Raw genomic sequence first — 14,162 nt, 5'->3', positions numbered from 1 at the left:
TCATCTACGGCCAGACGCAAACTACCACTGAATCAACGAGCTTCCGCTGTACTGGACTGCTAAATGGTCACAATACCAACATGGGGCGATGTTGCATTGGCAGGCTGGAAGGGTGCAAGTCATACATCTGCCGCTGCACAAATGGCGCATGCAGTCAACACGCTCTTGTGAATGATGCGGTTAGCTAAAAGTATGCAGCCTTGCATTGTGACTCTTTTCTGATGTTAACATGTTGCAACATCACCTGTTTGTCTACCTGCTGCATTTTCACCCCATGCACGCACGTAAGTTGCTACTTTATTCCTACGACTCGCAATTGCCTGGGGTAACGCACGTGATGGGAGGGATAATCATTATACTTTCATTTTATATAGCGTCATTCATGCCAACAGTATCCAAAACAAATTGCAGACAATGCAATAGCTTATGTTAATGAGGATATGCACTTTATTTATTGTTTATCTCCATAGAGGGGGTTAAGATGTGGAGTGCACCCACTGACGCTATCGTTTCTCCGTGCAATTGGTTGCCGGCTGCATGTAGCTGTCGTTGTTTTTGTGCCGATTTCTATTCTTCATCACCGAACTCTGCTTTCTCTTTGTCGTTTTGGTGGCCCAGCGTCACGCTCGCAAACGAAAACTCAGACAGACTATCCTGGTCTCTTTCAGTTCTTGCCTTGTTAAACAAAATACATTTGAAAGCTAAAACTGTAGTAGTAAGAGGCGTGGACGGGAGGTTAGTATGATATTTTATTAACATTTTTATCCCTTTACTCACAAGCACGTTTGACCAAGAAGCGAGGTAATCTACACATAAACGATCAAGACTGGTCCAGGAGATCCCACAAGGCTGATGGATCAGACCCCTATTTTATTCGCATGCAATGAGGAAGACCACATTCAGTTGATCTATTTCTTTTATTAGCTATTAAACGAGCCTGATATCAGGTCAGCAAAACGCTTAAAATGTCTCATTCTCGAAACTTGTTCTATCGTCCTAGTAAGCCACGTAAATATATGCTAAGACACCTCGGCACGATTAGTCGGAAAATTTAAGGTGCAGGGCATTCATTAAATTTTTACTTTGAAAGTAAAACAAATTTGGAACGTTTTAAACCGGAGAATTGAGTTAACTTTGAAAATTTACGAGATCTTAAATGGCTCTGTCCGTTCTGAATAATTTAGTTGGATTACCGTGGCTATTTTAAGGAATCCACTGCACGCCCAGTGGCAGTGCCATGCGTAAGCAAAACAAACACGTGCTTTGGGCCTTAAGGAGCTCAAGGGCGCCTGGTTTCATTAAAACAATCATAGTCCATCAACCATCGGCTCAAATTCAAATCCTACCAAGCACAACAAGCCAATTTATACGAGAAGTCCGATTAATCTCATCTCGAGCTTGTCTGCATCTCTCTTACGTCACTGCATGTTACATTTTTGTCTCATATAACTGCGTCTACATTTTGAGGGATTTCTAAATTTTAAAGCGAGGCAACCCAAAATTTAGATTTTGTGCTTAGAACCCCAAACGGGCCAACAGCACCACTAGGCACAGCGATGGTGCATCCATCAGAATCAGAATGTGTATTTATACTGGAGGAATCCGATGAGCTATGAAGCTCTTTTTCACATATGTCCAATCGTGGGTCACTACCAGCAGCCTGAAGATGTGCTGGCAATGTAACTGTTTTGGAATTAAATGCCGGTCATAGGGAAGAAAACACTAACCTTCTATAGTGTATCCATTAGCTAATATTAAAATTAAACATGACAACTAAATTTTGTCACATTAGTTGTATTATTTTGTACGTAAAAGTGAGATGTTTTATTTTCAGCTGTGGGATTGTGGTAATTTCTCCACTGCCGCTTTGGGCCTACATAGGCACGGAACCCATGAAGGGGAAGAGAGTGTAGAGTGGGGAATCATGTATACAACACTAATTTCCAATCCGAGCCATGAATAGCATAATCCAGACGCAGGGTCTGCACATGCGTGTGCGAATTGGCATTTGCAATTCATGTATGTTGAACTTCTTTTGCACCGTACGTAGCCAACCGTGCTAATCGGAGGTGCGGGGGAAGGACAACAAACTAAACACAAAAAGCAGTTAGTAAGAAATTAGTTTTCAATGCAGAAATGGGTTTTTAATCGAATAAACCTAGTCTGAGAGTACACCTAGCTTGGCACAATCGTTGTGACGACCTCACCGTCACTTAGCGGCGACACAGGAGATGTTAACTACCTCGCCTGGTATACAGGAGGTCCTGTGTTCGATCCTGACCCTGACGCCTGTACGTTTGGAATTTGCATGTGTCTCCCCGTAGTCATGTTGATTTTTCTCCGGGTCCTCCGGTTTTTCCCTCCACGGTTATAATCAACATCACCACGTGTTTAGAGTCTTTGGCCGCGAAAAATGTCCACGTGATAAGCCGCTTCGTTGAGCTGTCATTGCTGATAGCCAGATCGCTTCTGAAAAAGAGCCACACAGCTCAGTGGAGCCTTACCTGGTAAAACAAGAATAGTTTAATCTTATACTTTAGTTTCACCCCTCGCACCTACTCGCGGTACGCCTACGTGGTGCTGCGGAATTGTCGGTTTCATGACAATGGCTCTTGGGCGAAATATCGAGATTAAAGAGGTTGGCGTGCCCCAGATTATTGCCAAGACTTTCCACGTCGCCAGCCGTGCCGCGTGTGTCATATTAACATATCCACGCGTGGCAGCGCACCGTTAAAAATCCATGAGCGATGGGGACAAGGGGACCCGATTGAAAATCATTGCACCCTGTTTCGAAATGTCATTACAGTATTATTATTACCACTGCACTGCCGCCACGCAGTACATGCATTGCGAATACGATAGGTCATACACCCAATAAACTAATACATGTTACTCCACGGGAAGTATATTGACCTATGGGAACATGCAATATAGCATTTATGAAAAGAATCGTACTTTTCGCAAAACACCTCTCATTCAGATTTCAAATGTGTTTCAGGGACTGTTTAACCTGCCATTACTTGTTCCCTGACACGCCTTCCATTTTTATATTTTTAGGGAAGAAGTGGTAATTCTGGTAAACATTCAAAATACGTGTTCCCGTAACGCTTGCGTTTTGTCTGTCAGATCGTGCGATGATGTTCAGGTGCAAGGCAAGCGAATTCAGTCATTTTTGTTGTTGTAATTGGCTTGATTGTTGTTCTAATTCCTTATGTCTTTCGGTAAAGTCACGTAGAACACATGTTTTTTTTTTTACAAAAAAACTACGATGTTTCGATCGCAACACAAGCAATCGTCATCAGGAGAAAAAAGAGGGGGAAAGCTGCTGAAGCAGGCTGTTTTAAAGGTTTGAAATGGGTGTAGCCCAAGGGTCATAAACGAAGTGGGTGGAGCTAGTGATGTTGAGAAATTTGCATGTCAATGTAAGATCGGAGAGCCACCGCCAGATCGAGGACACGACCGACGGTGGCTGTGTTAGTGTGAGACATTTAACCTGGTCTTGTGAAACCAGAGAGTCAAAAATAACTACTAACATCGGAAGGTAGGATGGAAACATCACAGCCAGTTATGACTTAAACTGGTTAATAACGTCCTTCCAATGATTGCTCAGTTTCTACCCATCATCTCGGTTGAAATTTGTGTCTGTGTTTATATATCTGGATGGCTTCATGTAAACATTTTTTTGTTCTACGTGGCTTTACCGAAAGACCCAAATAATATGAATTCCTGCAGTCACGAAAGCTTGAAGTCAAGATTTGTTCTAATTGTCATTGATTGTGAAAGTTTCTGCCATCACGCTAACTCACATGTACGAGGACGTGAACAGGTGCGCGGCGGTTTCTGTTTTGTACTCCGGCTCTTACAATTGGGGGCACAACAATAACGGGGAAATCGCGGTAATTTCTCAGAGCACTTGAGTTGCGACAGGTAAAGCGGAGCGACACAACTGACGGTGCCCCACACACACAAAAAAAACTAAAACACAGTTGCCGATTTCTTGTTTTTGTTGTTGTGCCAAACGCTTGCTCTTACATGTGCATGGCACACGCGCATCGATTTTTGCCAAGGATTGCACGCAAACATACATGTGTATAGCCCATAATGATGTGATGTTCAATTACCCAAGTCGGCTGAATTATATTGATCGTTCTGTTCAGAAATAAAACCTCCTGTACCGCTTCGGGTCCACGCCAGCCCTCGCCACCCACCGTTCCACGCCATTCCACGTTCACCAATCCCCGCCCCGTTTAATTGCTAATTGAGTAGGCAAGGAACGATTCGTCGATGCGTCTTACGGAATTAACTGTTATCTTCGCGATGCCGTGCATCGAATCGCGCGTGCAAATCGGCTGTTTTCAACTGGTAAATAGGATGCACTTCCAAAGGTTTGTGCGTTCCATGGTAGCCACCGTCCACACGATTTCAACACATTTGTAACAGTGTGGTCTTGAAAAGAAAGATATATTTGGCGACATTTCGGGGGCAGTGGTCCTTTTGACGAATGAATTGAGTTTTTTGGTTTGTTAATATCTCTTTGGACGTTAGCAGATTGCATGGCAAGCAGGTTCAGGCTTACTGTGATGGGCCGTGAAATATGGAGTTAATTCAACGTCTGGCTTAAAGACGAATTGACGAAATAAAACCACAGGTATCACGGGATATGAACTACAGCCTAAATTATACAACGCTCATCCCCTTTCATTGTCGGATGGAAGCATGCATACGTATGCCAAGTGTCAGCGCATGCTACAGATGTTTACAGCTAAGCTACATGGAACATGAAGGCCTGCCATTGTTTCTTCTCCATGTGGAGTCCTATGCGAAGCAGACAACAACACACGCACTTTGCCTCACACGTTGATCACAATAAACATTCCCAAACGCCGTGTCTCGTCTCGTGTGTGCGTGGTGGTGGAGCGGTGGCGCAGTGGTTAGCACCCCGCACCAATGAATGCGGCCGAGCTGAGAGGCGGTCTCGCCTCCTGAGCTCGCTGTTCAGCGTGGTGAAGTATGATCAAATAGCCTCCACGACCAACAGAGCATGTGAGGAGGCCTTCATCCAGCAGTGGATTGACAAGGGATACAATTCGTGTTTGATTGTCACCTAATTCTTTATTATTTACAGTCAAAGCATCATTATATTTCGATTGTCTTTAAAATGTTCTAATTGCCCTCTGAGAGATGTTTTTTTTTAAAATCGGCTTATCATAATGTATTGTTGCTCATAATTGCAATTAGGTTGTTAAGCGGGTGAAGTAAAGGCACCCATACGTGCAGTATTCACTTTGATAACTAACGAGGCATTTCTATTGTAATTGCAGCTTGTCTCTGCAAGGCACATTGTTCATCAATGCAGGCTTGCTGGCTGTGACATGGGCCTTGCGTTCGCCGCGCATTAACAGGTTCCCGGTTCGAATCCGGCGGCCGTCCTGGTTAATACTGGCAGGTGTAATGGCCACAATAACACCGCCGTCCAATTCACAGGGGACGTTACGGATCCACAGAGTAAGCCGGCGTGTGCCTGCGTCAGGGTCTATTTTGTTTTCAAATCCGTTAATTGCTTGCAAATTAATCAGTGTGGATTTGTACACACAGTCGCAATAACCCCCCCCCCCCTCCCCTCCTATTGGCAGACTGTTGCCCCAGGTCACTCTTCTCACCTGGTCAGACAAAATAAACTTGAGCTTGCTGGAGCACGTTGGTAAGGTTAATTCGTAATGATTACAATTGTACTTTGCCCAAGTGTGGAGCACGTTTAGATTCATAGCCTGCAATGCAAGGAAGGGGCTTGCTAGCGTGTATTGTTATTGTTGAACGTTCTCATCACTTCCCCACAATTGCATCCCAAGTGTGCTATCGTTGCCATATCACGAGACAAAGAATCAACTCCGGTCTCCCGCAGGGCTGTGCAAACTTCATATCAAGGGAATGGCTCACGTGACCTTTCGGTCTACACAGTGGAGGGTAGCAGTTTTTTTTTCACCGGCTCTGTATAACAATGTGACCGCTATTCTCTGAGAACTGGACTTGATCCAAATTAAGTGTAAAATTTGAATTTTTACGTGATGTTTTTTTTTTCGTGTGTGCATTCATTGGTGACCTAGCTGAGACCATTATTAACTCGCTACACTTTGAGAAGCCAGTTTCATCACAACTTAGTTTCGACATATTTGAGTCTGAGTCTCCGTGCGAGTCTATGTGTCTCTATGTCAGTCATTGATGACCGGGCTGAAACCATCAACACGCTGCCCTCGAGAGAGGAGAACCCGGTTAAATCACACGTGGCTGTCTGGATTTGAACACAGGGTCTCTGCGGTGCCAACTCTGGGCCAGACTGTTGGGGCAAGTGCTGTTAGCGAGCACCCATTGGTACTGCATCTATTAGGACCGGCGTGACGCACGCTGTTGACCAGGCCACATTTTTCTCCACAAATGTTTAAACACCGCACCAGCTGCTCATTTAAGACTGGGTCGACCTGGGGGACGCCCAGGACAGATTTAGATATTCGGGTTTCTGGGTTTGTAGTGCAGTGCGCTGACCACTTGCACTATCGATCCGGGGAGCGGTGGCGTGGTGGTTAGCGCACTGACACGAACCCGGCGACCCGAGTTCGATTCCCGCACACGGTCAATACCAGTGAAGATTATCTAAACCAGTCCTGGGCCTCTCCTAGGTCGACTCAACCTCAAATGAGTACTATACCTGGTGCAATGTGTAAGCATCGCCACTCGGGAGACAAAGGCGGCCGGGCGTGACGCTGGCCACCCACTCCTTCGTGTGCCGTGCCGGCCTTCATAGGTGCTCGCTAACAACACTTACCTCAATTTAACACGTAGGCTTTCGCGACCAATATTATTCATAATATAGGTTTTTGGGTCAGATCGCGTTATTTATAAATGTGTCGTAACCATCCACCACCCGACACGGCCAAACAGTAAAAAATGTGTCACTTTTTCAAAGGACAAAATAATTGACTTCTTTAGCCCACCGGTGTGCTGAAGAGAGAATCAACAGCATTTTAAAATGTGAGTAGTACGCCGTTTCGCTGATAATTACAATCAGCTTCATCGGGCAAGAATGGTGAAGCTCTCCTGTTGCTCCAGGTCTTAAATAGAGCAGCAGCAGCAGGGTGACGTCATCATTTAATTTATAAATAACGCGATCTGACCCAAAAACCTATATTATGAACACCTACCTCGACAGTATTTAAGGCTATATGGGGGATCCTATATTAATCATCACGACTACCGTCACAGACATCACCATCATGAATTACCGTATATTCATCACCATCACAGACGTTATCATGAATGATGATCACATCTTCATCATAACCAAATTAGAAAAAAATACCTATGGTGGCGACATGCCATCTACCTCGCCTGTTACGCAGGATGTCGTGGGTTTGATCCCAATACGAATGATGCCTGTTGTATATTTGGAGTTTGCACGTTTTCTCTTCTTATTTGGTTGCTACTATCAATTCCCACGTATGCCAAGCTACCGTGTGTGGCCCGGTCGCCTTTGAAAAAGAGCGAACAACTCAGTGGGCTTTTCCTAGTAATAAAGCAAATATATAATAATACTTAATTGCAATTACACAAAGCAGCAATCATCGCCCTCCCACCACCCTCTTCTGCTCAAAGTTGGTAGGATCCGTCTGAACACAAATGATTAGACTCCTGAGTAAACGAGCGTGCTAATTACAATTAATCAATGTACAGAGTAGTACCAGATGTCTTGTGACCCCCAACATTTATCTCTTTGCATATTCATTTTTGTAAAAATATATTCATTTTTGTAAAAATAAAAAAAAACCTCACGAAAACAGTACGTTTTAGAGTATCAAATGGGTGTCACAATAAATCTGTATCTGTGGGACCTTTTTAGCCAGAATAAAAATTATTAAATTAGAATTTGGCTTTAGAATTTTCCGGAAATAAAACAGGTGTTAAGATGTTTAAACACCAATTGTTATACATACTTATTTGGCATCTACTTAGTGTTTGAACGTCTTCACACCCTCACTGGCAATAAAACACCTGCTCTAATAACGCACCCGTTTTTATCGCCAGAAAGGCTGAAGCACATTATTATTACCACTACTACTATTATTAGTATTGTCTCTCGCCTACTTCAGCAGTTTTTTTCTTGCTGTGGTTGTCCCACCCGATGACGATTGCTTGTGTTGCGATCAAAACGTCGTGATCTATTTTTTTTTTACCTACGTGACTTTACCGAAAGAACCAAAGAGTTTGGATTCCTGCAGTCACGAAAGCTTCAAATCAAGATAACACATTCCTGCGGAGGGAGCTGGTAGGAACGTTGGGTTGCTCGGTTAATGGCCAGGGTCAACGGCGGCGTGGTGTATTCCGCAAATATTCTCGACTGTGAGGGCGGGCACAAGCCGGCGTGAGTAGGTTAAACGTTGAGTTTTATAAGGGCACCACAGGGTGACCAGCCCCTCCCCACCCAGCCCCACCCTCCCCTCCCCACCCAGCCCCTCCCCTCTCCACCCAGCCCCACCCCACCCTCCCCACCCAGCCCCACCTCTTCCACCCCCCACCCAGCCCCACCCTCCCCACCAGGCCCCTCCCCACCCCACCCACCCAGCCCCACCCTCCCCTCTCCATCCAGCCCCACCACTCCCATTTTTGGATGCACGACGGACGGACGGACACAATAATCCCCTGTGGGCTGGTGTAACCAGGAGGTTCCTAGCAGTATTAGTATTGTTTCACCGCAATACAATCTGCACCAACCCAACACAATGCCCCGCGTGGCCACGTGCAGTGGTTTTTTTGTTTTGTATTTCCCGCGCTGTTGATCAGCTGACCGGGGCCGGCGTTCCTCTTCCCGGGTCGAGGGGCGCCATGGGGCTTCGCCTCTCCCCGCTCCGTCCCAGCGGTGACAGCAGCAGCAGCGGCAGCGAAGAAGCCGCTCCGACACGACGAAGATCTTATAGACAGGCAACGATTACAATGGGAATTATTCACGCCGACCGCAGCCGCTGACGTCACATCCACGTGTAGACCGGCGCTGTGGCAGGGCACGTGCGTCCACTTCACTGCTGGATGAGGCCACGGGTCTTCGCCAAGAGGTTGTCGCTTGGTTTACTCAGTGGCTGGTCGCGTGTGAATCTACTGCTGGATGAGACCTCTGCCTCCCGCCACCGTGTACCAAGTTGGTTGTGATTGGTGGAAGGGGAGGGCGTTTGTTGTTTGACCATACTTCACCACGCTGGTCAATGCTGTGCTGGCGCTGGCGGAGAGCGTCGATTTGGGAGCATTAGTTGCTGTACAGCGAATTGAGTTGGCTGTAATCTTGGTTCTTTCGGTAAAGTCACGTCGATAGAAAAAATAATCTAAATAATAAAATTAAATGAAAATAAGAATAAATTTAAATGATAAATTGAAAATAAAAGCAAAAAAACTATAAAACTAGTTAAGTAAAATAAAAAAATTTTGAAAATAATAAAAGCAAAAAACCCACGACGTTTCGATCGCAACACAAGCGGTCTACATCAGAGGGAGACTTTACCGAAAGAACCAAGAATATGAATTCCTGCAGTCACGAAAGTTTCAAGTCAAAATGTGACTTTTCTGTGTTTGCATCGCCTTGTGACGTCTATCACGTCTCCCCACAGCAGCCCACACACCACCACGTGCATTGTGGTGGTGGCCCAATCAAAGCTGGACGTCTGTGGGCAAAAAGAGCTTTATAGCTCATCGGATTCCTCCAGTATAGAATACGCAATATGATCCTGAAAGCGCTGTCCAGGCTCAGAAAAAAAAACCTGCTGAGCTTCCGAGGTCTGATGAGATCGCCCGGATTTCGGGCGCGATTTGGTCATAGGATGGTTTAATATTGTTACGGTACTGTAGTTGGTTTAACCAGATGAGAAGTCTGTTTAAACCAACCAGATGAGAAGTCTGTTTAAGCAAACCAGATGAGAAGTCTGGTTCAACAAACCAGATGAGAAGTTTGGTTAAACAAACCAGATGAGAAGTCTGGTTCAGCAAACCAGATGAGAAATCTGTTTAAACCAACCAGATGAGAAGTCTGGTTCAACAAACCAGATGAGAAGTCTGGTTCAACAAACTCCTGGATAGTCTTGTGTGCAAGGGCGCCAGCATGTGTGTGCCGTGGGGTTTTCAAGTTTCATTGATTAGGTATATAGCCCTGTGAGCCATGCGGCCCTTGAGCCGGGTGCAACCGCAACAAACAAAATATGAACATAGAACATCTTAAAGCGACAGAAACATCCTGGATAAACCAGCAACAACGACTGCCACCCGATACAAAGCGCAACGTTCGGAACAACAGTGCACCAGGCGTGTTCGGTATGCCACCGACTGGCACAATTGTTCATGAGCTTAATTATCTCAATGCGTTATAATTGGACGGCCTAGGGCAGTGTTAACAATCGCAAGGCCCCACGGGCCACTGACGGCCCCTGGTGGCCTTTAGTGCGGCCCATGGACATGCGGTCCATGGACATGCGGCCCATGGACATGCGGCCCATGGACATGCGGCCCATGGACATGCGGCCCATGGACATGCGGCCCATGGACATGCGGCCCATGGACATGCGGCCCATGGACATGCGGCCCATGGACAGTGCACAAAGTGTGACACCCCCCCCATCCCATCATCATCCTGCTGCTGTCAACCCCCCACCCCCCACTGGTTTCAAATGGTCTGGCGACTCTCACACCGACGATGTCTTATCGGGCGTTTAGAATCTCTTAGCTCACGACAATATTTCTTCCGGACAATCCCCTGAGATGGAGGACATCTCCATTACCAAGGATGCCCCGTGGGGTAGGGGGTGGATTGTCAGCTTGCATAGCGAACACGCGACGGCGCGGATACGCGAACTCGGTTTGTCATCTAGAAAGCTAAGCAGTGGTCAGCCTGGCCACGCTTTGCGCACTAGTGTTACGTTGCCAGCAGAGGGCAGTGCAGCAAAAGCCATCGTTGTACTGCACTCTGTGCTCTGCCCACCTTTATCAACACACGCTGACCGTCGTGGTGAAGTATGGTGAAAGCACAGCCTACGACCGACAGGGCATGGATAGGCGCTCATCCAGCAGTGGACTGACAAAAGGGCTGATGTCATATAATAATATTGGTTGGGAGTACAGTGGTGGTCCGCACGGTTTGCTACGTACGGTGCGAAAGAGGTTCAACATGCGTGCTGTACGTGATCCTTAATGAGTTTCTTGTCTGGGCCCGACCAGGATCAGTAATAGAAGATGATGCACAAGGAGGATGAAAATGAAGAGGTGGAAGGTGCAGGTGGGACGATGGACTTCTCAACGGTTCCCCCTCCCCCACCTCCACCACCTCCACCACCACCACCTCCACCGTCTCTACCCACGCCCTCGGGACTGCACGCCGTGACCGATTCAATCCGCCGCGTCGTGAGCGAAGGACAGGCGGCGACCGAGGGAGACCTGGACGAGCCGGCGCTCATCTTCAGCCAGAGGAGGAGCAGGCGAGGAGGGCCCGAGGGTCGTCTCGGCTCAGGATGTCTGTTAGGACGGCGTCCCCTGAAACAACGTTGGCAGATGTGCCGTGTTTCCCCGCGCGATGGGTGGATGGGGGAGGGGGGCAGGGGGTTCGTGGGGAACCCCCTCGACATTTTAAACAAAGTGGAAAAGAAAAAGAATGACGTTCGCACTCGCAAAGCTAAAATAAATGCAACATTAAAAAATACAACATTAAAAAAAGCTATGCTGACTCGTCAGCTATTTCTACATTCTGACCAGACACATTTAGAACTTGCATCACATGTCATAGAGTATTTGGCAGCTATTAATGTCCACGTGATGAGCTGCTTGGTTGAGCTCTCATTAGTGATGACCAGGTCGCTTCTGAAAAATAGAGGACGCCAAAAGGCGTAGAAAAAAGGGGAAAACCTCTTCTCATATTTTGGTACTGGCGAAGGAGGTCCCATGATCCATTGTGTACTGTTACGTACGCTCTGGTCTAGCACCAATTGAGACGAGGCTCAAAAGAAAGCCGTCTCTGGTGTGGACCAATCAGTTTCAAGGACAATGCATTTATTATCAGAGTGTGTTTTTTGTTTGCATTTTGATCACAAATATTGTGGTTAATGCAGACATGATTCCTCGTAAAAAGGTTTCAGTTTTGTTGCCAGAAAAAAGAGGAAAAACCTTATTATATTTTGGTACTGGCAAAAGAGGTCTAATGATTTTGTCCTGTACTTCTATTCTGCCACGTCTACGCTTCACCAACACGCACTAATGGGCGCGGTGAAGTATGGTAACATATCCCCCTACGGGCCCTTATAGCATGGGGGAGGCCCTCATCCAGCAGTGGATTGACTAAAGGGGCTGTCAGGTGCATAGAGTTACAAGTGATTCGTAACCATACGTTGCATAAAACTAATAAGGATGTGCCGTGCGTGTTGTGTCTTTTGTCTTTGTTTTTCCACTGCAGCTTCGATTCGGCACTAAAGTGGTTACTCTTCAACAAGTACGTGCCGCCTGTGATACAGAATGGCCCACAGTAAGTCCATTTGCGAGCCGCTTCCAAATGTCAGGGGCTTCACAAATGCGGGCACATAACTCTACACGCCTCGGAGTGCTAAGGGGTCCTTCACATTAATTTCACTATTTCCAGGAGCTTACAAATGTGAAAATTACACGGGTGAGCACACCCGCGCTGTCATGAACTCTGCAGCCACCCCTCTTAAACGGCAATTTAACTACAGAGTGCCCCCCACCCACCCCCCGAATTGTTCCGTGTAGTACTTCACCTCAAGGGTGACCTTTTTAGCCTCACCTTTTCAGAATCAATCAACCGACCGTGAGATTGTTTGAATGGTTCAAGGTAGGGAGGCCAAAGCGTGGGGGGAGGGGGGGGGGTCGCTTCATAAATGTTCAATAGTTTTTTTTATCCTCGCTTTTTCTCCGCTGCTAATTCTTTGCCGGGCTGGCACGCTGTGAACCTTTGCGATTTCGGGTTCCTGCCGTGCGGGGCAGGTGAATGAACAAATGCACGCTCCCCTTCCTTCTCGGGGTGAAAATCTCCGCGCGTGTTTGCGGTCGGGGTTTGACCGTTTGAACCCAGTCGCCGAGGTGGGTTGGCGTAGGGTTCAGGTTTGAGGGCGAGACAAAAAAGGGTTTTCCAAGAATTTATATTTACGCTTGGTTCCGTCTTATCCCGTCTCGAGAACAGCTTCCGTGCACAGCGAGCGTGGCCAAAGTGGTGTGGCTGGACCGGACCAATGGAGGGTTCTGTTTTTGTACTTCTTTCACAAATACTTTCTTTGGCACAGGTCCATGTTGTCGATAAAGATATGTGCTGGATAGATTTATAGTATTCCTTCTCCGACTGTTGGGAAATTGTACACTTCACCAAAGTGGCAGCATATAATGGTATACACTTAAAAAAAGGTAGTTGGAGCTTTAATGTCTGCGCAAATAACACGCTTCCTGGAAATGAAAACAGCATTTTCTGCTGCCCATTATAGAAGATGATTAAAGTTTTTTGTTGTTGGGCTATCATCGGTGCTGGATGTGAAGAGCTTTGCACATGCAACTGATTACACAACCTCAGGCTAAAACAGACCAATCCAACAGCTTGGACTCTCCTCATGTCAGACTTGAAAACAATTCAGGCGTAATACCGACACTTAAAAACTTCGCTGGTGCGCGCATTGACCGACCACCTCGTTGATCAACAGCGTCTTGTCAACCGCCCGTGACGTCCAATGGCCAGCCCGGCTCCTTGCCTGCCCCCCTCCGATGTGCGCTCCGTTGCCGTGGCTTTCAAGAGTCACTCACGAGAGTTGCATCTCTCGCCACGGCCGTCTCTTGGCTGTTGCGGAGTTGACAAGTGGAATGGCCGCGTTGTCGGTGTGCGCCGGCTCTCCGCGCGCGACGGCACGCTCCCAGTCTGAGCGGGATCGCCATCGCCGCTGAGCTTCATTGACTTTTTCTTTTGTTTAGCTCCATTGGCTCTTAATTGTACTCCTTGCGCCCATCGGCAGTCCTCGTGTCTCCGGGGGCTGTTAAATATGTACGCGCAACAAAGGTACCGTCGCTATCGCCGAGTCGCGTGTGCTGGCCTCGACAGGTCTTTGCGAAGAAAGCTTTTACGGGCTGATGTGGCGCTGAGCTGGGCACCC

General features: G+C 47.0%; 1 protein-coding gene across 1 annotated transcript in view; it reads left to right on the top strand.

Moving 5' to 3' along the window:
- Positions 1-8,873: 8,873 nt before the first annotated feature.
- The window catches only part of ACTMAP (actin maturation protease), a 29,524-nt gene continuing 24,235 nt past the window's right edge, over positions 8,874-14,162 (top strand). Inside the window, exons 1-3 of the mRNA XM_061568441.1 lie at positions 8,874-9,101; positions 11,245-11,501; positions 12,470-12,538. Of these exons, the coding sequence (XP_061424425.1) occupies positions 11,260-11,501; positions 12,470-12,538 (311 nt within the window). The 5' untranslated portion in view covers positions 8,874-9,101; positions 11,245-11,259. The remainder of the gene's footprint in view (positions 9,102-11,244; positions 11,502-12,469; positions 12,539-14,162) is intronic.

The sequence above is a fragment of the Lethenteron reissneri genome, chromosome 41 (genome assembly GCF_015708825.2).
Source record: "Lethenteron reissneri isolate LAM-NWPU_2019-01 chromosome 41, ASM1570882v1, whole genome shotgun sequence".
Classification (NCBI taxonomy): Eukaryota; Metazoa; Chordata; class Hyperoartia; order Petromyzontiformes; family Petromyzontidae; genus Lethenteron; species Lethenteron reissneri.
This window is presented reverse-complemented; position numbering and strand designations above follow the sequence as displayed.